Here is a 27,714-nt window from a genome sequence, read left to right as displayed (position 1 = left end):
ATGTCTTCTATAGTTGAAACAAAACATGTAAATCAATGGTGTAGATTTCAACTTTATTATTCCTCACTGTGTAATATCAAATTTCCTTAAATAGAAGGGTTAGAAAAATATATATACCACGGAGACTAACTGTACTTATACATTACAACAGTATATTAACCTATATCATTATCCGCCTTTGGTGAAATGCTGTTGTTTTTTGTTTTTTTTCTTTCAAAATCCTAACCCCCCTGTTCCCTCCTGGCTTTTATTTCTGTCCGTAGGTGCATGCACAGGAACTGAACAATGGGGTGATAAATGCCTGCTTCCTCCTGCTCTTCAGAGATCTCATCAAGTTATACGCCTGCTACAATGACGGCATCATTAACCTGCTAGGTAAAGAATCACTCCTTTCGCTTTATCACTGGGGTCATTAGATAATTAATGAACAAAAGTTAAGTACCCTTAAAGGATGGCCACGAAAAAAATGAAACTATCGATGTATTAGTACGTCTCTCAATTAGGGCTGTCAATTGATTCAGATATTTAAGCACGATTGATCGCATGATGGACCATAGTCAATCACGATTTATCACACACTTTTTTTATCTGTTAGAAATGCACCTTAAAGGAGATTTGTCAAGAATGAATACTCTTCTCAGCATGGGAGTGGGCAAATATGCTGCTTTATGCAAATGTACCTATATATTTATTATTGGAAATCAATTAACAACAGAAAACAATGACAGATATTGTCCAGAAACCCTCACAGGTACTGCATTTAGCATAAAAGATATGCTCAAATCATAACATGGCAAACTGCAGCCCAACAGGCAACAACAGCTGTCAGTGTGTCAGTGTGCTGACTTGACTATGACTTGCCCCAAAACTGCATGTGATTATCATAAAGTGGGCGTGTCTGTAAAGGGGAGACTCGTGGGTACCCATAGAACCCATTTTCATTCACATATCTGGAGGTCAGAGGTCAAGGGACCCCTTTGAAAATGGCCATGCCAGTTTTTCCTCACCAAAATTTAGTGTAAGTTTGGAGCGTTATTTAACCTCCTTGACGACAAGCTAGTATGACCTGGTTGGTACTAATGGATTCATTAGGTTTTGTAGTTTCATATAATGCCAGATCGTCACTCTAGCTTTAAAACTGAGCCCACTATAACCTTAAAATTGCAAGTTGTGTTAATGTGTTAAATTAGTGGCATTAACACAAATTTGCGTGTTAACTTTGACAGCCCTACTCTCAATACTTTTCAACTTCCCTACCCTGTCTGTAGCACTCCTGCTATTTATTTTTTACAGTACTGGCAAAAGAAACCTTTAAAAATGGGTCACAAATACATTGATCTATTTTTAAATAAAGGCTAAGCTAAGCGCTGTACTTTCTAGCAAAAGTTATTCAAACAGGAGTAAATGCTGCATTTGTTGGGGACTCTCTTTAGCTGCAGACCTGGTGCTCTAGTGAGTATTTACAGCAGCAAAACACTGTACGTGGAATCAACTCTAAATAAACTGCAGTTCTTAGGTTCATGGTATTGAAGGGACACGTCACCCAGTGTAATGGTTTGGCTCACTTATGTGTTTTTAATAGTTTTTGGACAACAAAGGAGCTCTATGGCACAGAGGAATAAGATATATCAGGCTTTGGTTACACAGACAATGTTAAATGTGTTAGAAGGAATTCATTGTTGGTTTTGGTCTTTTCATGGGATTTGTTTAAAAGAAGAAAAACATAGAATAGCACCAGATTTGGTCTTTAACTTAATGGGGATAAAGACTCATATTTCACAATCTCTGTTATCCAGAAAAGTTTTTCCAGATGAAGAGGAGCCAGTGTAAAGACGGGCTGGAGATCTACAAAAGATTCCTGACACGAATGACTCGGGTTTCAGAATTCTTCAAAATTGCTGAGGTAGCCTGCATTATATCACTGAAAAACAGCTAAATGTTGTGCTGCTTGGTAACTGTTGGATTGAAATGTCACTGTCTTCTTTTACAGCAAGTGGGAATAGACAAGAATGACATACCTGAACTCACTCAGGTAAGATTGACTAACCTTTATTCCTTACCTTTATTTATCTTCAATTTTTATGACTGGATCCCTTTAGTTTTTTTATGCTACATACTAACAGAGCATGTCAGTGTTGTTTTCTAACTGTACTGCACGTCGTGTGAATGTCTAAGTTTCCACCATTCTTGCTCCTCTTTGATGATAATGAGACATTCACAGACAGCCACACTATGCTGTAAAAAAGGAGACATATCCCGCTACACTTCCATCCTCCATGCAGCCAATGAGCTGTGGTTGTTTGGTGATTGATGGCCCCACTGTGTGCAATCCTTCTCTTTTCACTTCCAGAGATGCAGATTGATCATTCAGGCTGAGAGTGTGAGTAGTGAGCACACAGCTAGCTTTGTAGAGCAAGCAGCTTAGGGAAGGCCAACATTTGAACTCTGTTTGAGTGCACTGTATTGAAGCATACTGCGCAGCGAATGCAGATCCAGCAGCAGACAGACATCAGGCGCTCTGATGAAGTGGGATGATGTGACCGGAGGAACCGATTGGATAAGCTTTGATGTGCTGAGCAAAGCTGCTGACAAGGCGGCTGTTTTATCGCTGCTAAAACTCTGAGCTAAACATAGTTTACTTTGTAGGTATAAAGGCACAGAAGTTATCCTGATATTGTGTTTAAGAGTTTCCATAACAGCTATAGAGTCACTTAAAGATTGTTTTTGCCTTATTGATTCCTATTTGAATCGCTGAATAAGTGTATCCCAGGATGAGAAACCATATTTCTCTTGTTGGTTCCTGAATTGATCCCAGTTTACACTGTGGTCTGTTGTGGAAACTCTAGTCTATTGAAAGGTATCCTTTGAGACATGGCAGTATGGATGACTTGCATGAAAAGCATGCTGTAAGGCTGTGTGATTAAACTCAGATTTGATAGGCCACAATGAGCTAATGGTACAGAACGAACATACTGTAATGTATGGCACTTGTATTGTAGAGTATTTGAACTAGAGACGGGGTGTTGGATCTCAAGAACTGACCAAATTCATTAATTCATGTCAATGTATTTTATAAATGCCTTGGAGACGTTCTTGGAAAGTTGCAAGATTAGTTTGAATCAAAGCTAACCGCCTGTAGACTGGATTTGTGTCCCAAATATAGATATGGTTTGACATTTTGGTAAATATGCATATTTGCTTTTTTGCCAAGAGTTAGCTGAGAAGATTGATACCTCTCTTTCAAAGTTGAAATAATTTGAACTTTAAATTGTCTGTGGCAATTTCGAGCGGTGCGCCACGCCAAGGGTAGCCCTTCTGTGTAGTCGGGCGGCACCGCTCTCCCCATACCAAAACAATGGCACAGCCAGCGCAGAGCGATTTTACTGCTGATCAAGTGTAATGTAATACATATGTAATATAATATGAATTTGCTAGCGATATATCCACTTTCCCTCAAGCTAGATTGTGTCTAGAAGGTAACCCCCGAGTTGGTAGACTCTCATGAGATTGTTAAGGTTAGGCATTGACCTTGAATGGGTAAGGTAAGGCGTTGACCTTGAGTAGTTAAGGTTAGGATAGGTCATTGGGCAGCGAATCTCACAAGTTTTTGCCAGATTTTGTAATATTGCGCGTTACCATCTAGACATAACCCCTCAAGCTATCATTTGTTCTTCTACCTCAGTCCCTCCTTCAACAAAATTCTTGATAGCATACACACAACAGATACTACAACTCCCACAGATGGCATTTACACTTGTTGCATTCAGTTTCAGTTGTAAGTGATCAGAAAGATTGCAAAAGAGTTTTTTCTTGAAAAGTCTTATTACATTTTAATGTCTTGCTGCAGCCACATTAAATTCTGATGCTCTGCCTGTGTCTAGACATTTAGTAATATCTGCCTCTTTAGTGATGGATGTCTGTTTGAATTTTCGTCTTATAACATATTTAGCTAAAAATACCCTTGATGTTTCTTCTTCTCACAGTCCTGCAGCGGTTTCTGACACTGTTAATAGGAAAATGTCTCCCTTATATCTCTTTCGCTAGAAAGGCGTGTGAATGCTGGTTGGATTTTAGCATGAAGCTGAGCAATGTTTGTGGTGTTTGGGATTAACAGCAGCAAAATGTCTCTGTGCTAGCCTGATAAAATGAAACATAAATAATTAATATAGGTCAGTGAACCTATTTGAATGATGCCACCCTTTTCAGCCATTGTGCACCAGTGTTTCAAGTAGTAATCTGTCATAAATTAGCAGGATAACATCATTAATCTTCACAGCCCAACCTACATATGTTAGAGGCCCGTATTTAAAAATGAGACACTGTATAGGAGCTAAAGTTTGATTAATGTGTCCAGGAGAGCAAACTCTATCAATCTCCCCGATCCCTCAAACTATAGTGGATTAATCTCAGTCTCTCAGCCAACAATTTCTGCACTTATCCCTCCCGGGAGGAATTACATCAGCACAAACAAGACAGAATAGTATTACCGTCCGACTGACTTTGTAAAAGTGTTATGTCATGTACACTTGTGTGCTATTTTTTAGAGCAGTGAATGGATTTAGGACACACTCTGCAAATGATGGCGGAGTCCGTCATATCAGATCATATTCCAAACATCTGCCTGAAGGCCTGTTGCTGTTACGCCCACGCCGAGATGATTCAGCAACTTTTATACTGGCAGAACTTCTCCTATATGTGTCTTCAGTAATAGAGCTGTTATATCTGTCCTTTGTCTGCAGAACAGCCTTATTTGTTCTTGGTTGTGAGGACAGACACTTTAAAGTGTCTGAATGATAAATGGTCTACCAGTACCTCTCAATGCCAAGACAAAAAAATGATCATCCTCTCTGCCTTGTTGGTCTTTAGGGATAAGAGGCTAGACAGCTTTAAAAGGATAGATCCAGGAAATGGAGCAGGGAATTAAGGAAAGTGAATTAGTGACTTATTTTGTTGGCTGAATTAGCTTTGACCTCTCTTAATAGGCCGACTGGATATCCTTTTTTTACTGCATGTCGGGAGGTGATAATGTCTCATTTAGCCTGGTGGTTGAGCATGCAGCTTTGCATTGTGGCTGGCTGGAACATTGTTCTCTCTATTAGCATTGAGATTACACCTTTTTTCTGTTTTCTTTTCTGTTGCTGTTTTATTGTATATAGTTCACTTGACTTTTGGAAACTCAATGATTATGTTTACATGCAGAAAATGCTCAGTTTTTGCCCTTATTCCAAGAAAGACAATATTCCTACTAAGTTCTTTACATGGCTAATGGAAATGAATATTCCACTAATATTCCTGTTTACATGCCGCCGTGCGCACTCTGATTAACATAACCGGTGGCAGACTTGTTCGAACATGTGAACACAGCCTCCCTTTTTCATTCCTTCAACCACCTTTTTGAAAAGGTCGGCGTTTGTGCATATCCAAAAACCTGTTGATATCCAAGTCTTTTATAATGTTTAGAATTAGGTGTGTTTCTCCTTCTTTTCTTTTGGGCATGCATCCCTGCAGCTGTTGGCTAGTTGGTTTGATGTATATTCTTAATGCGCTGTATACATGTCTAAAGAATGCTCCTAAAACCTGAATAATATCAGCATATCCCACATGTCTTAATCGGAAAATACTCCATTCGGAATAAGGCCTAATTCAGAATACTCAAACACAATATGCTGTTTACATGGCCCGTATTAAATTCACAATATTGTCATATTCTGAATAATAGTGGGATATATAAATATGTAAATAATGTGCATGTAAACATAGTTAATACTACGGACATATTTGGTTGGTACCCAGCAGCCCTGGTCTGGACTTCTGAAGGTTTATTTATGTTGCCGTTCATCACAGGAGCCTTTACGAATTTGTAAAGACGAGACATGTAGTGACATGAACCAAACAGCTCAACAAGATAAATGTTCACAGGTAGTGAAGAATACAAGTTGAAAGACATTTCAGGGTTTTCAACTTTGGAAATTTAAAGCCCAAATTAAACTAGCATTTTGGAAAGCATCAGTTTTTTACTGTGACAGTCGTGCATCAAGTTTTGGAATTTGCAAGCAAGCGTTGTTACTCTACCTTTGGCGTGTAGATTTGAGTCCCATCTGGATAGAAGTTAAAGTCACCTTCACCAAGGGGTAGCATGCACACCGAAAATAGCAAAACGTCTAGCCCTGAACCCAGTGATGGACTGAAGTTCAGGGATGAATGAATCGGAGAATAGAGCGAAGTGCTCTGTGAGTCTGTGCTGTCAAAGTCGATGTTGATTAGATTATTCTGAAAAACTGCACAAGGAAGATGATTATCAGTGCACCAGGAGAAGAACACATAATCTCAGTATATTAAGCACCCTGCGTGCCGACAGTATGAAGCCAGCCAGGCAAAATAACGACACCTACATCATTTGGGTGACATCTGTCATCTTCCAAGATGCTAGGTAATTCTGAGGTAAATCAACCTGAGCAGACATCACATGAGATGTCTGTTTGGTGAAGGTGCAGCATAGCTTACATGTGGTTAATATGCAAACTTTTAAAAACTCTGATTCCAAGTGGAGGCATCGTCACTCAGCTCAAATGTTACACAGTTCTTCAGCGTTTCTATCTAACTGCGTGGTCCACTGTGTTCTGTTGTGAAGTATAATCAGTATATTCTCAGCCCTCCCTGATGATACCTAACATTACTAATGTGTTGACAGCAGCATAAGTCCCTGTTTTATCACCCACTTAAAGCTCTTTTTTTACTCTACAGGCCCCAGAAAGTCTTCTGGAGTCCCTGGAGACCCACCTCAACACACTGGAGGGGAAGAAGCCGTGAGTAGTTCAATATATCTGCGAGCTGTTTCCTTTTTTAATCGTTTATACCAGCAGCAACACCAGAGCCGAAAAACTTCAATAATCCTGTAATTATACAGTTTAATACTCGTTTCCGTGCTGAAAGCCACGTCTGTAGTGATTTGGGCTCAGGATAGCTCGGCAGTCCAGCATGCACCTGGGTTTGTTTGGTGCTATTGTAGTGATTAAGCTCTTTCTGTGTGGCTTGTTGATGATGTATGACACTTGTTTTATAGAGCATTTTAAACAGAGATGGGGGAGTTGAATCTCCAGAACCAATCAAATTAATTAATTCATGTTAATGGATTTTGTCAGAACTGTGTAGGAGAGTTGCACGATTAGCTTCAATTCCCTGCTGCTTCTCTAACATGTTATTTCCTCTGTCTTTACTCGACTCAGAGAGGATAAGTAAGTATTCTCTGTCAATGCGAAAAAGATTCAATATTATTTTACCATCATATGTTTTGATAAATAGACTTTTTTTTTGTACTGTTTAGGTTACAGTTTTCAGTGATTCTATAGAAATGACATCTGAAAAAGCAACTCACATTTATTTTGTTGTGTATTATAATTTGGTTCAAGATGCACTTCTATAGAAAACACACTTTTTATTTTACATTATGTTCATATCTGATCTGTGATCATAATTTGCGTCATTGTTGTCATTGACATACAGTACAATGACAACAAGTCTTGCCTTTTAGCTCATTACTAACATCTTTGTTATGATCTCGCTGCACAATTGTCTCTGACTTTAACAAAGCTTTAGACGGCATGCCATTCAGATACATTCAGCTCTTATACTCTCCGTCTGTAATGTTGAAAAGCAAAGCTTTGTTGAAGCGGAGAAAAGGCCAAGACGATATTACTCAGCAGTGCAGCGTGGGTCCATTAATTGCAGATGTGTACTAAATGGAATTGCTTTGAAATGCCGCCCACCTGAAAAAAACCCACCAAAGTGATGCTTAAGCTGTCACTTTGCCTCCCATCTCAGTAACAGCCATTATGTTTCTGCATGTCCATCATTGAACTCTCAAACTCATGTGCTATCGTTGTTTTCGCAGGTCGCCCACTAAGGTAAGCTATGTTTCATGATAATCATAATGTAGTGCTAATAATCATGAGTCTTTATTATATGTAGCACTTTTCAATGTCAAAGCACAGTTATTGAGATCTTTACAGAGCAGCATATGAAAAAGTAAAAACTGTAAATCAACTTTTTACTTCACCCTTAACAGTGTGTGCTACAGACAGGTAGTGATTCATTGTGAAGTCATGTGTTAAAAAGCTGTTGAATCACATCAGCTTACATAACCGAGTTGGGCACCATGTTAACAGGGTCTTTTCTCTGCGGCAGGATGCGACAGCCAACAACAGCTCGCCGGCTGCTGCTGCTGCTGCTGCTGCTGCTCCTGCTCCTGCTCCTGCTCCTGCTGTTGCTCCGGCCAGGCGTGCGCCTCCCACTCCTGGTGGGCCCCCTGCTCGCCCCGGGCCACCTGCCAAACCTCCTCCGCCCACTATCACCCCCACCGCACCGGCCCCCGCCGCTGCCAGCAAGTAAGAGTCACTCAACAATATTACAAAGAGCTGCGTCAATACCCGAGCATCAATATTACATTAGAAATGGATTCCCTCTGTCAACACGCCATCTTTCTCTCTCTCTCTCTCTCTCTCTCTTTGTGTTTAGTGCTCTTGATGACGGGTTCTTGTTGGATCTGGACCCGATGGCCTCCTCATCAGCAAAGGGCACTGCAGCGATTTCCTCCATGACTGGATGGGGAGGTGAGAACTTTGTGCTCCGTCACTAACCAGTGGGCTACCTCCGGGTCTGACAAGTGAAGCCAATGCTGAAGTGCCTTAAACCTGCATTCTTTCTAACAGCCAGCAGGGGGCGACTCCTCTGGTTGCAAAAAGAAGTCTGGTTATATAGAAGTCTATGAGAAAATGAGCCTACTTCTCACTCGATTTGTTTTCCTCAGTAAACATTGTAAACATGAGTTTATGGCCACAATTGCTAGTTTCAAGTCTTCTTCAATACGGCATGATGTTCATTAAGTAAATGATGGTCCCATTTAGAGTCACACAGACCATAAAGCAGGGGATGCTTTCGGGGCGTGGCTACCTTGTGATTGACAGGTTGCTACCACGGTGTTGTCCGGTCTGGGAGTTGTCCGCGTTTTCGTCTTAGAACTTTAACCCTTCCACAGTGTGTTTTAAGTTAATTTAAGTTTATTATAACCTTTTTGGTCGCCTGTAAATGTCTTATTCAGCGCTTTTTTCGGCTGAACTCGAGGCTTCAAAATGGCAGTCCACAAACCCAATTGGTAACGTCATGGTGACTTCGTCCACTTCCTATATACAATCTATGTCAGTAACGGATTGTTCTCAAAGCCCCTCTCCCCTTAGTTACTGTTGCTATGCACATAATGCAGTTTATAATGATAGCAGTGGTAGAGTTACCCCTTGAAATTCTTAGTAATTTTTTAAACAATGGGTCTTTGATTTCACACAAAAGATAGCTTCTCATTTCTAGCCGTCAACCGGCGATTTTGCCTCTGAACTGACGACTGTTGCTAGCTGATTCAATCAGCTCTATGTAGCTAATTAAGCTAACGTCAACTCCACGAGTTGGTTGAAAACACTGTCTTCAGATGACTTTGTGATGTTTCTTTTACATACTTGTTTGTAATTTCAAACTTTCACTTTTAACGTTACAAGAGAAAATGCTTTTAACATCCAGGACCACACAGTGAGGAAATAACATTACTACACGGTAGATGTGGTAATTGTGAACGGGAATTATATTTTCTAGCGTAACGTGTCACCCTACATAATAATGTATTAAGCTAATAATATGCTGCTTGGCTTCAGAAGTAACGCTACAGTAGGTACTAAGCTAGTTAGCCGGACATGCTAATGATTGCAACTTCTGTCAGAGCTGATTAACATACAGTTTATCATTTGTTTTGAAGCCGAAAATAGATATTGATTGGCCTAAACTTGCATGTATTAAAATATCAGTAAATAACGGAGCATATTTAATAGACTTAAATCCCATGAAATGCAAATTGTTGTTTCATCCCATTAACTACAAACCTTTTTACTTTACATTAGGACCATTTTCCAAAGCATACAGTGAGTTCAGGTCCCTGCAGAGTGATTTTAACATCACAATAAAATTAATGGAACCCAATTGCTGCTTAGAAGAGGCAGGGAGAAGGAAATCAATTTAAAAACCTATTGTATGCTTTGGAAAATGGCAGTAATATCAAGTACAACTTGTAGTAAATGAGCTGAAACAAACTAACTGTGGTCCTGAATGACTCCGTATGGTAGAATAAAGAAGTGGTAACATCGTTGATGCTTTTTATTGCACATTGTGGTTTAAATTTCAGAACATTTCCATTATAGAGCTGCTGTCGCTCTCTGGCATGCCCTCTGTTTATCCCTACATCTCCACTGAAGATGGCCTCAGTCCAACTGTACTTTAAATTACATTAAGGAGCTTTTAGCTCTATTGGGCTTTACCATCAGCCCATGTCTGCTTCTTTTCTGGCTTGTTCTCTTTAATGTTGGCAGCTTGCAAATTAAAGATTTCTGAATTTCATCAGATCATCTCCAAAAGTCATTAATTTTCTCTCACCTGTGTGTCTCTCTCTCTCTGTCTATTGTGCAGATCTCTTGGCTGAGGGTGAGTACTCTGTTGACAGCTCCTGCCTTTTCTCCACTTGGCTTTCTACTTGAACTTCTCAATGTCTTTGTGTCCAGCTACTTTCAGCTTTAGCGCCTCCAAAGCCTGACTTTTTTCACTTTTCAGTCTCTTTGACACTGCCCTCTTTCTCCCCATCTTCTCTGTTCTCCTGTTCCTCTCTTTTGGGGGGTTGTGACTGGGTCGTGGCATTTGGATTATGGGGTTTATCTACATAGCAACTCCGGCTGCCACTGATGAAGCCTCTGAAGCTCTCCTAGCGGAGGGAGAGTCTGATGCCGCTGATGATGCAGCAGCGGCTGCCGCCCCTGCAGCTCCCGCGCCCAAAGCTGCTGCCGCTACTGCTACCACCACTGTTGCTGCAGCCGCTCCAATGCCCGCCTCGCTGCCCGTCAAAGCTCCTGCCTCAGCCGCAGACATGGACCTTTTCGGAGGTCAGTCTGGTCCGAGGATAGAATGTAGACGAGGATACACAGCAAGGCAGCCTGCCTGCTTGTCTATAAGGAGCCCCTTCATCATTTAGTAGTTTACTGACAGGTTTCCTTTTGTATAAAGTTGTCATATAGAGGATTGGGATTAGATTATCACTCCCTAAACCTTGCATTGCAACCACTAATATATTGCTGCATCATAAAACCACAAAAAGTCTGCAGGCTTTTGTCCCATCAGATTACAAGTTCTTTAGATATATACAATTATTAGATTGAGGATAATCTTGCATTTTCTAATGCAACATGAAAGAATAGTAGAAAACCTGAAAAACCTGCTAGAAACAAGAATGTAACACATTATTTTCACATTATGACATTTCAGTAAGCAGATGACACCATAGCTCCAGTTTGTGCCTCACATGTATTACTATTATATTTGCGCCACAGAGCTAAATGTCCAATTTTCAAAAAGAACAATTACAATCTTTGAAAAACTCAGACGGCTGTTTAACAACATATACTACTTTCTGAAGGTATTTTCAGAAACCTTAAAGACTCTTCTGAATTTTGTCTGCTGCACGATAAAAAAGATTTTTAATGTGTTTCCCAAGTTGCAACAACATTTCCACGTAGCCATACAATACGTGACATATGTCCTTGCTCTTTTTGCAAAACACAAGATAAAATATAACACTTTATATTGAAGGAAAATTAGGGCTGTCAATCAATTAATCGTAATTAATCGAAAAAAATTTTTATCAGTTCAAAATGTACCTTAAAGGGTGATTTGTCAAGTATTTAATACTCTACTAATCAACATGGGGAGTATGCTTGCTTTATGCAAATGTATGTATATATTTATTGTTGGAAATCAATTTTACAACACAAATTAATGACAAATATTGTCCAGAAACCCTTACAGGTACTGCATTTAGCATAAAAAATATGCTCAAATCATAACATGTCAAACTGCAGCCCAACAGGCAACAACAGCTGTCAGTGTGTCAGTGTGCTGACTTGACTATGACTTGCCCCCAAACTGCATGTGATTATCATAAAGTGGGCATGTCTGTAAAAGGGAGACTCGTGGGTACCCATAGAACCCATTTTCATTCACATATCTGGAGGTCAGAGGTCAAGGGACCCCTTTGAAAATGGGTCAGTTTTTCCTCGCCATAATTGCATAAGTTTGGAGCGTTATTTGGCCTCCTTCGCAACAAGCTATGACATGGTTGGTGCCAATAGATTCATCAGGTTTTCTAGTTTCATATGATAACAGTATCTTCACTCTAGCTTTAAAACTGAGCCCGCTGCAACCTAAAAATCGCAAGTTGCGAAAATGTGTTAAAGAAATTAGTGGCGTTAAAATTAATTTGCGTTAACACATTATTATCACGTTAACTTTGACAGCCTTAATGAAAATATAACATATTTGAAAGAAACATCTTAGGCTATACTGCACCAAAAGAGGTGCACCTTTTTTATTAGGCAGTGGAATACTTTTTCATGTGGTTAGTAAAGTCTTGGAGGATTCTGGAAATATCAGAACAGCGGTAAGCATTTTTGAATGAAACTCTGGGCTTTTCAAAGATAGCTAGGTAGCCTATTTATTTTTCAGAAAATCAGATGGTTATTGCTGTGACTCAAACGTAATGGTTCACCGTTTTCTAATGTTTTATCATCCTGCTTTGTTGCAACCATGTACACGCTCTGTGTTGCGTTGAGCACAGAGCAAACCGTTTATCATTTGTGGCACCTCCTCCAAAAAAATATGAGCCAGTATGGTGGATTACTTGCATTTCTCTTGGTTTATTTAAGACTGCACAATTGCAAAAAAACACTAATGAGTTTTGACATTGACGTGTTTTGTCATAATCATGTGCGCCTCAATAAACCCAGTGCAATGTAATTAATCTGCTATTATGACTGATATTTGGGGGATTTGTTGCTTTTTGCTTTTTTTTGTTCATCACCCTTAATGGTTTTCCCCTTAATGGCTTACTAACAGTTTCATAAATATGTCAAGATGATGAGTAGCTGGATTTTATTTCATTATATTTTGGCTTTATGAAACAGTAATAACCTCAACGAGAAGTTTCTGCTGAAATTGAGTTTCTTAGTCAAAGAGAGACTTTGCCTCGTCCATCCCTGAACTTGACATCTTCCCTCTTGTCACAAAGTACAAGTAACTTGTGACAACTTGCCTCATTTCACAGACCTGCACAGGTGGTGCACTCACTGAATGCAGCATTATGCAGCCCTTCGAAACTCCACACGTGACTGATGCTACGATCAGATCATTCACTGCAGTAAACCGGGCTGCATATTTCTTGTATTCTCTGCTTTTTTTTCCCTGATGCTGACCTCTCATTTTTGTGTCCTGTCCATTCCATCTGTTTACTCATCTTTTGTCCTTTACATCCATGTTGTCTGTCGGGTGTTATGTTTTTTGCGTTTTGCGTTCCGGCTGTTTTCGTCTGCAATACCCTAGATGCGTTTGCACCTTCCCCAGGAGACGGTCCTGCTGCCGCGGCCGCGGGCCCCGCTGCTGACGCGTTTGGTGGATCTGGTGGGTGACAAAACAGCTTTTTGTGCAAGTGTGTGTGGATTTGTGTGTGTGTGGATGTGAAAGCTATTGCTTTTATTATATCAAAGCTGCTTCTGCTTCCATAGGAGACAGTAGAACAAACATGTGCCCTCAGGGCCTACTGTCTCAGCCCAAATCCTGCTCTAATGCCCCAGTCATGAACCCTCTCCTCCCTCATCTTGACTACTCTTCTCCTTCCTAATATTCACCCAGTGAATACTGCAGTAAAAAGCACAGAGCAGCTATTAACTACACTGTCGCTCAAGAATGAACACTATATGATTTGATACCCCCGATATTACCTGATGATGATTATATTAATCATTGTCAAGCCTTTTTTCTTTTCTTTTTATAATAACTCCATTTAGTGTCTCTCTTTGACTTTATATATATAGCAGGACAACGACTGGAGCAATTCATGAAATGTCCATATAATGTTTTCCTCACTTTTTAAAATATATGACATGTAATCCTTTACGGTACACCTAGTTTGTGCATACTAACCACAGCAGCAACAGAAACATGCTTCGCCATTAACTCTATTCTGCGCCCACACTTGACCTCCTGTATTAATCGGTGTAGAAAGGACACACCAGAAAAACTTGTCCTATTGGTCAACTTACCTTTTCAGTGATGAGAATATACACGTAGGAAATTATCCATGTGTCCCCTACAGCTCCAGTGCTTCATGTTATCTCTGGCAAACATATTTGTACATACATCCATGGTTACCATGGTTACCAGAGGATGAATCTCACTGACTTAGGTGAGTCCCTGACTTTTCATGTAGAGCCGCCATCAGGTCAAAATATGAATTTGAACAATACTTTGATTTGTGATCAAACACTTGCAAAACTAATGACAGTCCCATCAGCCTCAGCTGTATTTTGTGATAATTAGCCATGTTAGCATGCTAACAGGCTAAATTAAGATGGTGAATTTAAACATCAGCATGTTAGCATAGTAAATGTGATCATGTTAGCATTTAGCTCAAAGCACTGCTGTGCCTAAGAACAGCCTCACAGTCTTGTTTTCTATTATTCACTTGAAGTGTAAAGAGATTTGCTACATAGTCAAACTCTTTGGTAAAATTTGTTTAATTACTTTAGCTATTTTTAATAGCATGAATGAAGGAATAATGACGAGTACGCTTCTCACAGAGAAAGACGAGTCACTGTAGGTCTCAGTCTGTGAGCAGTTGAATAGAAAGCAGTTTCTTTAAACATGCACTATATGATATTCAGAGCATTAATATAGCAGTAAACAGCAGATTTTCTATGTAAAGATATAGAGGAGTAATGTCTACCTGAGCAGAGAAAGAAGTCACTCTCCCTCTGTGTGTGTCATAATCAGAGCTTCTCTGTGATTTGTTGACATAGCGGGGCCGACCAATCTTGCATCCAGCACCTTCGATCACTTTTATTAGGTGCAACGTCCTCACTCTTAAAAGCATGTGATAGTTTTGTCATTTTTATACAATCTTAGCGGCCCAGTATCACTAAACATCTTGTAAGCCAACATGTTGGTATTATTATCACATAGCCAACAATGTACCAGGGACACATGGATGATTTGGGTGTTCTCGTAAGTTAAAAAAACTAATCAGCCAGTCAACCAGAAGTTGTCCAGTCCGTTGTTATTAGTGAAGAATTGTTTCATCCTGTCTGTTGTAGCTTGTGATCGTGTGCCTGGTTTACTTTCTTTGTATCTAACCCTGATTTGGAGCTTCAGAGGCATCTTGCCTCACAAATATGCTTTTTACAGTGTTTGTTGCTTTAACAAACCCTCAATCCTCCCCCCTTCCCCTTCCTCATCCACCCACCATCCCCCTTCCCTTCTTCTCTAATCATAACCCCCCCCCCTAACCCATCAACACCACCACCCCCCTGCTGCTCCTCCCTGAAGACCCCTTCGCTACGACGGAGGGGAGTGGGGACATGGCTCCAGGGCTGGACCTGTTCGCTATGATGCCCACCGACACGGGGGCCGCCGCCGCCACCGCCAACCCTCCCACCTCTAGTGAGGCGCCGACCATCGTCGCCCCCATCGTCGCCCCCATCGTCGCCCCCATCGCTGCCCCCGCTGCCCCCACCCCTTCTTCCACCACCACCACTACCACCACCACCACAACCACCACCGACACCACCACCACAGAGTCTGCAGCCGCTCCGACTCTAGATATCTTTGGTGGTAAAGTCCTCTCGCTCTCATTATGCCTCTCACTGCATTGCCCTGCATTATGATGATGGTGATGATGATGATATAGGTTTTGGTAATGATGTTGCTCTTGCTAGTGATGATGACGACAGTAGTGGCAATGATCCTGCCCAGTCCCTACATTTCAGATTTGTTTTTCTATTTTCCATGATGCCTTTCCTGTAGATACAGATCATTTAATCAAGTTAATCAAGCATCTTGACCTCCTCTGTAAAACTGAAAGATATAAAATAAAATACACAACGAGGTAAACTGTGTATGCCATTTTAAAAGTGAATCCATTAATTATTCATTGTTGGGGACCAAAATATCAGTGTTAATTTAATCTCTAAGAACAAAAATTGACGTTTATCTCTTTTTATGAACAGAGGTTGCTCAACTTGTTTTGATTATTAACCTAATACTAACAAACTGAACTCAGAGCGAAGAAAACAGTTTTCTTCTCCTGTTTGTGACCAATGTTTTAGATACTGACAGCTGAGAATGCTTTATTGTAGCTTATGCACTTTAGTTAAAAGGGAATATTGCTCAATTTCAATTCGTACATGTCACAGTCCAGACGACATGCAGGTTAGGTGGATTAGTGACTCCAAATCGTCCATTTAAAGCTGACCAGTGTGAGCTGGGATGGGATCCAGCCCACTGTGACCCTGCACAGAATATGTGTGCATAGATAATAGAGGGATTGATATATGCTATTCCCATGAGCCGAAAAATAACTATGCACAACTTGTGAAGTTTCTAGCCACGCTAGTTGCATGGCCTAAGAGATAGCAATATCAGTCAGTCCAACACTTTGGTCTAGACTGAAGTATCTCAAACTTTGTTTTTGGACCAAATACTTCCAACACTTAAGACATTCCCATCAGTACTTTGTTAGCATCAGCATTTTAGCTCAATCATTGTGAGAATGTTAGCATGCTATGGTTAACATTTAGCTCAAATCACCGCTGTGCCTAGAAGTGCAGCCTCACGGAGCCGCTAGCATGGCTGTAGACTCTAATGGGCCTTTCACACAGAATGCAGCAACGGCACCGCTGCGGTCTGAAACCCATTATTTCTAATGGCTTGAACGGCACAACAATGGCTTTTTGCTGCGCCGAGCAAAGCGTGCACCTGCGCCCAAAGTTCAAACTGGTTGAACTTGAGGCTCAAACTGTGATCTGTGTGAAAGGCCCATTAGCCTTGATAACTAAATACGTTGGAGATTGGAAAAAACGAGCGCTCTGCAAATAGTCTTCATGCTGAAATTTGGCGATATACCCTTTTAACTTTTGCACTGTTTTCCTTTTGCATTGCACTGAACTGATACACTGCAACTTACCCCGTTTATTAATCTGCTGCTCTCTCTCTGCTTTCCCTCATCTCTCTTCTTAACTCATCATTCATGTATGCACTGGACTTGAAATCTGAATGTACATTTGATTGTGTGTCCTTGTTCTTAGATATGTTTGATTCTATGCCTGAGCAAAGCCCTACCACAGAATCCAAAGCTGCTACCACTCCTAGCGTAGACCTTTTTGGTGCAGGTACAGGAGCTGATATCCATTTCTCTGTGTGTGGAACCTCTTCATCTCTTCTGGTTTCCATGCGTCCACTCCTCCTCTGTCAACTGTTTTATTTTCCCCTCCACACACGTCTTGGTTTGTCCCCCATAGTGCTATGAGATCTGTGCATGTAATCCACTCGTCTTGGATTGTCCTTGTGGCTGCTTTCTATCTACGCTGTCTTTCTACCTGCCACGCTAACACTTTTCTTTGCTCTCGGACTTCCGTTGTTTTTCTTCTTTCTCGTATTCTGCCTCTCGCTTGCGCTGGTAAATTAGACCTTCCTGCTGTCTCACGCGGGCCCTCTCCTTTGCCCGAGCCGGCTCCGGTTGGAGACATCGTGATCGGTGAGTTAAGCTGCTTTATCTTGACTGCATCACTGTTTTCCCGTCCTTGTTTTCGTGAAGAGTGCAGCCAGCCTCAATTTACCATGAAGTGCTTTTGCGTGTGTCTGCATGCACATGCACATCGGTTCTGGTGCACGCTTCAAGGATGTGGATACACAGTTAAGATGCAGGGATGCGTGCTTCTTCTCTGCATGTGTGCTAGAACAGGCATAGTGGTGCATGAGCAAAGCATTCTCTCCCCTTAGAAATGAAGCTGTCACCGACGAATGTCGTCGTCTAGATTTGAGAGTAATTTAATCCCTCACTGCTTCTGTCTCAGACTCATTTGCATCTCCAGCTCCTGCTGCTGCTGCTGCTGCTCCGGTTGTTGCTCCTGCTGCTGCTGCTGCTCCGGTCGCTGCTGCTCCTGCTGCTGCAGCTCCCGCCCCAGAAGCCTCCTCTCCACCCAAAGCTGAGCCAGCACCTGTCATTGACCTGCTCGGTACTGTACCTCAGAACACACATCTCTTCACAACAACATGTGCTGCATGTAAATTGTTGAACATTTTATAATTTTACTTTTCTCTTCTGGGTATTTTCTATCATCCTCAGTTGTTACAGGAAGTTGTTGAGTGAATGTTTTTACCAGTGATACACTCGAGGTGTTTGTGCATAACTATTGTAAATTCAGCAGCTTCTGGATTAAACTGCAGACAGATCATATATACAGTATATAGAACAGACAGTAGCCACCAGTTACATTCCTTAATAATTATTAGACTGTGTGTTTGTGTGCGTCTCTGTCTAGGGGATTTTTTTTTCTACGAAATGTAGTTTTAATTTTCAAGTCAACTTTATGTCGTGCTGAAAATTTAGGATATTGAGTTTAAAAAAAAGAGGTATTAATCTTTTGTGAGGATTTTAGCATGGCACAGCTCTCAGTACTGCAATGCCGGTCTGTCTGACGGTCAGTCGGTCCACCACCGTAATATCTCAACATCTACTGGATGAAGTGGCGCAAACTCTACAGTACAGACATTCATGGTTCCCAGGGGATGAATCCTTGAATCCATCATGAGGTCTGCATCTTTGGTTTTTAGTGAAATATCTTGACAACCATGGGATCACAGTGAAATTTGCTAAAGATATCCAGAGGAAACTTCTAGACCAGGCATCTAACCTTTTTTTTAAAAACAGTGGGAATTAATAGAAATATTGTGATTTTCTTCTGCTGCACCTTTTGCATTATGATCTTTATGTAGGATTCAGAATATCTTTATGATGTGATTATTATAGGAAATACTATAGCACACCGTCTGGAAAGCTTGCGCTGCTCTCATTAATTTAAACAAAGGATGTTGACCAGGAGAGTGGGGTGTAACGCCACAGTAATGATATATGATGAATGAATAATAATAAGCACCCTTAGCAAATCGACTTTTCGCGGCCATGAGGGAGATTCTCCTCAGCACCAGTACCTCACACCTTACAGTACGTGCATGGCACAGCAATCAGCAGTGGTCAGTAAAAACACACTGCAGTAGATGCACTGATTCTTAATCAGTCTCATTTTTCTTTATGAAAATTCATTTTTGGAGGTTGAGGTTAGCAAATGTTAGCATGTTAGCACACTAAAATTAAGATGGTGAACATGGTAAACATCATACCTGCTAAACACCAGCATGCTAGCATTGATATTGTGAGTGTGTTAGAAAGCATTTACACCCTCATTTACAGCCTCATTTACAGCCTCATTTACAGCCTCACGGAGCTGCTAGCATGGCTGGAGACTCTGGTTTTGTTTCTGTGTATCACTCCTGCACCTTTTATACCAAATCCCACTCAAGTTATTATACTATGTTGTGAAAATAGAACTGAACATACAATATGACTTCAACATGGCAGAAAAGGGTCCCATCATGACCGTAAATCTCTCTCTATCCACACTAACATTTCTTATTTACTTCATTTCATTAGACGTTTTGTTCACTTTTCATTTTTTATTTCAGTTCTAGTTTTGCGTTACGAAGATAATCCTGTCTCCTACCCCCCCATTGTGTCCCAGTGTGTGGTCCAGGGCTGACCTCTCACCCCTTTCTGCCCTCCATGCTGCATTGTGGATAACTGAACGGCCCTGCAGACACCTTCAGCAGTCCTGTGGAGGAGACTCAGAGCTCTGCTCCCGGAGGGCCTGGAGACGATCTGCTGGGAGGTGAGTCTTTAAGTATTCTTATGGAGTTATGGTTGGATTAGAAAGGCTGAAGGGAACGGCAAATTTTGATAAGTTGGCCTCAGTCTTGCAAAAAGTTTTCTTTTTGGCAAACGACTGACAGGAATGTTTTACGCTGATTAAGAAATTATGCGGGAGGTAATGATGGAGATGCATTTGTCAACTTAATAATGACGCAGACTTGGCAGGACTGGTTCAATGTGATAACACAGCAGTTCCAAAGTGGATCATTTGGAAATGTCTGCAAAATGTCTCTCCACCACGACCTCCTAGTGATGTCATAGCCAATGCCTCGCCCATCTCATTTCTGTCACTGTTCTGCGGCCAATAGTTCATGAATAAGAGTATCACGCAAGTGTCTTTGCTCTTGTCTTTTTGTTTTCATCTTTGTACGTTAAAGAATACGACATTTTCATGCATGCAGACAGACATCCTGCTTTCATGGTGGCATTTGTGAATAAACTTTCAGTATGCAAAATGTGAATGTGCAGCTAACTCGTTAGTCATGATGAGTCACTCTTTGAAGCTTCAGTATCACCTTGCAGTTGTACTCTACGTTGAAAATCTGAATGTATTGGACAGTACGCTATTGTGTGTAACGTGCACTCAGCACACTTTGCATACTTGTATGTCTCTGTCTGTGTACTTGTTACTGTAAAAGAAACAATGAACACTTTGCGAACTGAGTACTGTATCTGTATCTGTGGTGGTGAAAGTATTCAGATCCTTTACCTATGTAAAAGTACCATAACACTAATCTCAAAGTACATTACAAGTTAAAGTCCTGCATTCAAAATCCTACTTAAGATAAGGTAAAGTACTATCAGAAAAATGAAAATGTGTGTGACTGATATATCAATATATATGACAGTATTAGGTTGTTAAGACTGATGCATCAATGCATAAGCAGTATTTTATTGTTGCATCTGGTGGAGATGGAGCTTTATATAGGCTCACAAGATAAATCTGAGGTGTCATGGGATGGCTAATGAGGTGGAAAAGACAGAAAGACAAAGTCCTGCTACAGAAAGTTTCATTATTTTTTCACTTTCTTTGTGAAATATTGGATAATTTGACCCTTTTGACCCTCATAATATTATTTAAATGAAATCATCCAAGAAGTTTGGAGGGGAAATCATTCTTTGGTGGAACTGCTAACAACTCAAAGACATCTGAAATGTGCCAAAGATACCCAACTACTACTACTGCTTTCGCATAAGAGGTCACAAGCCTTTAACAATGTTGACAAAAGTACAACATCTTCATAAGTAATTTAATATAGTGGAGTAGAAGTGTAAAGTAGCACACAATGGACATACTCAATTAAAGAACCAATTGAAGTAAAGTATTTGAGTTACTTTCCATCACTGATAGGGATGCATGCTCTTTATATTCTAATATTTTTCTCATTTGTTATTGTACCGTTGTCTTGATTTGTTTCATTATTTTGTATCTCTGATATTGAATATTCCATTGAACATTTGGCATGTCACATAGATTTTTCATCCATGTTCTTGTCTTAATATACTTTACAGAGTCCTGCTCATTGTTTTTAATAAGATCTAGTGTTGTAACAGGTTGAGTAATGTGCTGTATTATAGTGTAATTCTCTGTACAGTGTACTGATACCAGTCGCTGCTGCACTGATCGACTTTCCCCAAAGGGATAACCCAAATTTAATTTTGCTTTAGAGATGTCTCGTGTGCCATGTGTTTGTGACGGTAATAATATTAAATGTGTGTTCCTCGTGGAATTAGGGTGAGTCAGACAACAGTACTACATGTGATATCACAGTTACAATCCTGTCTGCTATCTCAACCCCTCCCCCCCCCTCTCTCAGGCCTGATGTCCCCCACCCTGGCTCCCACTGCAGCCCTGGCTCTAGCTCCAGCCTTGGCTCCGGCTCCGGCCGTGGCTCCGGTGCAGAACGACCTCCTGGACTCGGGCTTTGACGCTCTGGGCTCCCTTACCTCTCCGCCACCGACTGTACATGCTGCAGCACCAATAGTACCAGCTGTACTAGATCCTGTAACCATCACGCCGGCGCCCTCTGGTGGCTTTGATGCTTCAAGTAAGTGGATATTTTGTAAAAGATTGCTTTTCCTTTATGTGTTTCATTTTAGTAATCTGTCTCATTGTCGTGCCTTCTGAAATATTAGAGAATTCCAAAGAGTATTTAATTCATATTTGCACAGGTCATCCGCTTGATACACTTTAATCTGCTCTGGTTCATTAAATCTGAGCTACCTTAAACATGACCTAGTTATCTCTTCCTGCTGAGAGCTTGAGTACTGCATGAATGACACATTGACATGAGCTGCAGTCACTTTCCTCCTTTACGTCCGATGGTTGTTTCTGCTTAACTCCTCAGCACTGCTGCCTCTCTCGCAATGATTCTTCTTTATTATTTCTCTCAATCTTTTCTCTTGTACTTTAATACACTTTCACAAATGCTGTGCTTTCTCCACCTCCTGCTCACCCCACCCCCTCTCTTCAAACTTTCTTTTTTTCTTTCTTTCTTTCTTCCTTTCTTTCTTTCTTTCTTTCTTTCTTTCTTTCTTTCTTTCTTTCTGTTACACGCCTTTTTAATCTTCTGCTTCATTTAATTTCCCTCTTCATCCCTATCCACACCCCTTCCTCTCTGCTGGGTCATTGCTTGCTTCTTCTAATCTGTAATTGGTGAGTTCCACCCGGCAGTGAATCGCAGCATGTGCAGTTTGGACAAGTCCTCCCTTCTGCGTCTTTGCATGTTGCAATATGACCCCTGATTGTCTCCTGCATGAGACAAGACTTTAATGTATTGTTGATTATTTGTCCTTGGTCTTTTAGAGCAGTGGCTCTTAAAGTAACCACATTTCATCAAGGCCAGAGTCTGCAGAAGTGGCCCGTTAAACACATTGTAGTGAAAACACATGTCTTTGGTTACTTCAGAGGTCAGAAACACAAAAGATTTACTTTAAATGAGTTTATAGAGCATGAAAGCTTTACTGTAAGTGTTAGTTAGAGGCTGAAAGTCCTGCTGATGTCTGTAGTTAGAGTTTGGCAAGAACTTTTAGTGGAGGAAGCTTGTTAATTAGGCCCGGTGAATCCTCTAAAATTATTAAAATAGATTTACTATTATCACACCAGGGGTACTTGTACTTGCAGTTGGTACCCAGATGGTACATAGAAATATTACTAAAATTAATGGATAAATAGTTGAAATATTTAGCTAAATGTATCTGGTTGAAATTGTTAGCTTAAAGTATCAAACCATGTAAATATTTAGCTAAAAGGGTATACTGTATGAATAAAATGGATAAATCCCAGTAGTAGTAGTACTACTAAATACAAACTTGACCAATCCAACCTAAACACTGACAGTTCAGTTGTACTGTATTCACACAAAACACTATTAAAACCCTGTTGTTTTATATTATTAATCGTCTTAAATAACATCCAGTTTAAAATCAATTCAAAAGAACCTATTTGGAAGATGACAGGTAGTGTTGATGAAGGGTTACGTGAGTTCATCTGACAGGTCTGTGGGGGAACGTCAGACAAGGTTTGGGGCCTCGGCCTCAGTGAATCAACCAGCTTTTAACAATACAATCCTTCTGTAGATCTGTAGAGGTTCGTTGGAATGAAAACCTGTAAACTCTTTGGTCTTGATGACACCTGGTTCAAAACCAACGCTTCATTCCAAAATCAGCCGATGTTTAAGTCCCTGAGATGGGACTATGTAAACTGGCTGAGCAACTTGCCAAGTGAGTGCAGTTGCTGTAATGATGTCCCTTTGAATTCTCAAATAATCTACAGTAGCCTACAGTCCTACATTGTTGTGCATGTGATGCACCGCTGACTACTGTCACAGCTGGATTGTCCCCCGTCACTGTACTGCCTGGCCTCACATCTGCCCTCTGCCCTCTGCCCGTGTTGTAGCTAGATTAAGGATTTGCAGGTTTGTAATCCTCGTTGTTTTCTCTGATGTCCCGTCATTCCCACCCTCTCCACAAGTGTTTGATGGATTAGGCGACTTGCTGATGCCCGCCATAACGCCTCAGAGCACCGGGGGAAGCACTGCTGGAAGCACAGCAGGAAGCATGGGAACTCCCGTCGCAGCGGGAGGCATTTCAGCCGCTTCCACTACCAAAACTGTCGGAGGGGACCTGGACACGTCACTGGCCAACCTGATTGGAGGTAGACTGCAGCTTTTCTTGTCTGGAGCTCCATCATTTCTGTTTCTTATAAATATTTAAATAGAAATTAAACTTCTTTCTTTCTTCTTTCTTCATTCAGATCTCGGAGTAAAGAAAAAGTAAGTTAATAGATGTAAATTCGATGTATGCATAGTTCAGCTGTAATGTTTGTGGATTGTGAAAAGTCTTTTTAAAAATAAAAGAAAGTCTTCAAAGTCATTTCATTATTTAATCTTATGATATGAAGGGGTGCAACACTCTCAAGGCTGATCAAGGTCTCAAGAACATCATGCCTTCCATTTTTTTATTCATTTTCAGGTTTGTTGCACCAGATTTCATCATATGAGCTGTTTACTTTTAGTTTGCATCTAACCTGGATGTTGTTTTTGAGCTCATTGGGGTCAGTTTCGTTTAATCATAGCCAAGTTTTTCTCAGCAATCTGGATGTTTTTTCAGCCTAGGATGGGAACTTGAGAAGAATACTCTGTGATGAATGTTACAGCAGTAGTTTGATTTCTTTAGTATTTAGTTAAAGTCTTATTTTTGCAAATGTCAGTAAAAGTCCAGGAATTGGAGTTGAAAATTGAATGATAAGTGAGTCTGGGAAACTGGTGTCCTGTTAACCTACAACAGATGTTCTGCGGTCATTACACCAAGCATTAGCAGTATAATGGGACACATACAGTAGCAGAGTGGAGCCTGAGGTGTATCCTGTGTTTGATCTCCTTCAGGGACCCACAGACTGAGAAGAAGCTGACAGGAGGTGCCAACTGGATGCCACATGTAGCTCCCACAAGCTGGGCTACACCAGGAGCCCCCATGGTAAGAACAGCATGAGATCACACTGGAACATGACTAAAGGAAAAAAAATGTTATGTTCACTACTGCAACCGTTTAAATTTTAGAAATCACACGAGCTGTGGTTTTGCTGATGTACCCTCTTCTTCCAATCTCTCTAGTCTGGTGCCGCCCCTGGAGCTCCTGGGGCACCGGTAGCAGCCATGGTGCCACCAATGAGCAAACAGCCTGGCTTTGGCATGGTGAGCTCTATTTCATGCATAGAAAATTCAGGCAAGGGTAAACCTTTGCACGGCTTACAATTATATACCATCCAGATCATTTTGAAGGCAGATTATAATTCATCTGTACAGCCCTTAAAAGTCTCAGTCTGCTGTGTATCTCTGTTACCAGCCTCCTGCAGGAGGGCCTGGAGCCCCCATGATGCCCATGATGGGGCAGCCTATGATGGGACAGCCCATGATGAGACCTGCCTACACTGGGGTGGCTGGAGCTGCACCCGGAGCCGCTGCACCAGGAGCACCGGTAACAAACCACACATAGGAAAGCCGTCAATGATTGTCCATAGTTAATCACATTTAAATCGCACATTTTTCATCTGTTCAAAATGTACATTAAAGGGAGATTTAATATTAAGTATTTAATACTGTTATCAACATGGGAGTGGGCAAACATGCTGCTTTCTGCAAATGTATGTATATATTTATTATTGGAAATCAATTAACAATACAAAACAATGACAGATATTGTCATTTACACATTTAGCATAAAAAATATGCTCAAATCACAACATGGCAAACTGCAGCCCAACAGGCAACACCAGCTGTCAGTGTGTCAGTGTGCTGACTTGACTATGATTTGCCACAAACTGCATGTGATTATCATAAAGTGGGCATGTCTGTAGAGGGGAGACTCCTGGGTACCCATAGAACCCATTTTCATTCATATATCTGGAGGTCAGAGGTCAAGGGACCCCTTGGAAAATGACCATGGCAGTTTTTCCTCGCCAAAATTTAGCGTAGGTTTGGAGCGTTATTTAACCTCCTTCCTGACAAGCTAGTATGACATGGTTGGTACCAATGGATTTCTTAGGTTTTTCTAGTTTTGTATGATACCAGTATCTTCACTCTAACTTTAATTTTGTTATTCTGAAAAAGATGCATCAATTGTTTTTCCTATTTTCTCAGATTTCTCCAGGACCTGCAAGCCAGAGCCCCAAGAAGCCCAAGGACCCTTTGGCAGAACTTGACCTCAAAGACTTCTTATAACGCCCCAGGTGAGAGCTCAGAACAGTACATAACAGTATATATACATGGTACAGTATGTAATTACTCCTGGAAGACTTTGAGAGATTCACTTTGTGATGGTTGTTACATCACTAGCTGCTACGAGGGAGCTGAAATATAATAGATTTAGTGGACAGAAGGTTCAAATGGCTTTATTTACAATATTTCAATTTAAGATATAGACTTGTTTCCGAATCCTAAGGATTTGTTTGCAGAGTTGAGAATTGACTTATTTATTTAAATTATTCAATATTTCTTAATATAATAATGCCTCTGTGGAGGAAATGTAGGTGTTTTTTTAGTGTTGGAAGACATTGGTAACCTCTTTTAATACCTGTCACTCCATCATGCCTTCTCTGCTACCAAAGATGAAGCTGTCCGTCCATGTTTCCAACTTTTTCTAGTTAGGAATTTTATACCATCTGTGCTCCCCTTTCGAATAACATGAGGGATGAGCTCCTTACTTCTGAATGTCCTCTTTAAAATAAAATCTTGGTTGGATCCAGCTGTTCCAACTGGCTTCCTTTTCAATTACACAAAAAAATAAGTTAAATGATTTTTACGGAGTGCACTTTATTACACACTTTGCATTTAAGTGGAATATTTATAATGGATAGTCTTAGAGATATTTAGATTTTAATGGATCATTAGCTGCTCATCAGTGCTATTTAATGGACCATACTGCGTGTGCATGGAGTGCTTGAAAACACAAAAAACAGCATCGGTATTCATGGAAAACCAGACCAAAAATGACTTTACTGTCTGTCAGCTTACATGACTCTTATGTTGAAATATTCTCTATTTCCTGTCTTCCAGCTGCTTTCTTCTTCTGGAGCAGGGCCCTTCTCACCTTTTACCTGGTGTCTGTCAACATCTCAGGATGTTCAACTACTATAAGAGCCTCTTATCTCCGCCCATCAACACCCCGCCCTTCTCCTGCGTGATGTCGTAGCACAAACTGTGAAAGTGACCCATAGTGGATTATATATATAAATATATATGAGAAGAAAAAAAATACAAGCGTGTGCTTATGTAGATGTACTAATCTTTTGTCTAAACAAAATCACTCAAAACCCTGACAAAAAAAGTCCACAACAGTAAGTGAAAGAGCGTGAAGGCGTATGTGTTTAGATTTTCTCTCTAGTGTTGAATGATGGATGTGCTTTAGTGTCCTAAGTCCCGCCCACAACGCCATATGTGTCCCCCGCCTCCTTGCAAAGGGGGAGGAGCTCTTCTTTGTCCCACTCCGATTGGATGAGAGTGGTAAACGAAGCCCCGGTACATTTTTCAGAGAAACATGTTGTGTGTTGTTTACAGAAAGGTCCTCGTTGATGTACATAGATTTCTCTGGCGAGGATTACGTCTCTACTCTGTATGTCTGTTGAAGAGAAATATAAATGTGAATCTGACATGAAGTCGTAAGAAGTCGTGTGAGTATCCTTCTATTTCCCGTCATCTTTTGAAAGTATTTGGAAACAAATATGAACACCGCGATATGATTAATATACTGTATATTAAGAACTTCCATGGGCTTCTGAATCATACCAGACCAGCAAGTGATCCTTGTTGTTTCTTTCT

General features: G+C 40.7%; 1 protein-coding gene and 1 long non-coding RNA gene across 14 annotated transcripts in view; one reads left to right on the top strand and one right to left on the bottom strand.

Annotated features, from left to right (window-relative positions):
• snap91a (synaptosome associated protein 91a) overlaps positions 1-27,151 on the top strand; it is a 56,847-nt gene extending 29,696 nt beyond the window's left edge. Inside the window, exons 6-29 of one of the 13 annotated variants that reach the window (XM_037784945.1) lie at positions 264-375; positions 1,797-1,903; positions 1,991-2,032; positions 6,745-6,806; positions 7,227-7,235; positions 7,892-7,904; positions 8,185-8,384; positions 8,515-8,609; positions 10,504-10,518; positions 10,755-10,970; positions 13,480-13,536; positions 15,460-15,744; positions 17,217-17,300; positions 17,597-17,665; positions 17,985-18,146; positions 19,785-19,856; positions 21,715-21,945; positions 23,871-24,053; positions 24,153-24,171; positions 24,784-24,874; positions 25,012-25,092; positions 25,244-25,375; positions 26,038-26,126; positions 26,953-27,151. In XM_037784945.1, the coding sequence (XP_037640873.1) occupies positions 264-375; positions 1,797-1,903; positions 1,991-2,032; positions 6,745-6,806; positions 7,227-7,235; positions 7,892-7,904; positions 8,185-8,384; positions 8,515-8,609; positions 10,504-10,518; positions 10,755-10,970; positions 13,480-13,536; positions 15,460-15,744; positions 17,217-17,300; positions 17,597-17,665; positions 17,985-18,146; positions 19,785-19,856; positions 21,715-21,945; positions 23,871-24,053; positions 24,153-24,171; positions 24,784-24,874; positions 25,012-25,092; positions 25,244-25,375; positions 26,038-26,118 (2,418 nt within the window). In that variant the 3' untranslated portion in view covers positions 26,119-26,126; positions 26,953-27,151. The other 12 variants (XM_037784944.1, XM_037784943.1, XM_037784941.1 and 9 more) reach the window with 12 other exon arrangements.
• On the bottom strand, positions 13,236-15,433 carry LOC119497099. The gene is made up of 2 exons (XR_005208870.1): positions 14,178-15,433; positions 13,236-13,533 (listed from the first exon to the last, which is right to left on the bottom strand). It is a non-coding gene; the product is annotated as an uncharacterized LOC119497099 (long non-coding RNA).
• Positions 27,152-27,714: the final 563 nt, after the last annotated feature.

The sequence above is a fragment of the Sebastes umbrosus genome, chromosome 11 (genome assembly GCF_015220745.1).
Source record: "Sebastes umbrosus isolate fSebUmb1 chromosome 11, fSebUmb1.pri, whole genome shotgun sequence".
NCBI classification, from domain to species: Eukaryota; Metazoa; Chordata; class Actinopteri; order Perciformes; family Sebastidae; genus Sebastes; species Sebastes umbrosus.
This window is presented reverse-complemented; position numbering and strand designations above follow the sequence as displayed.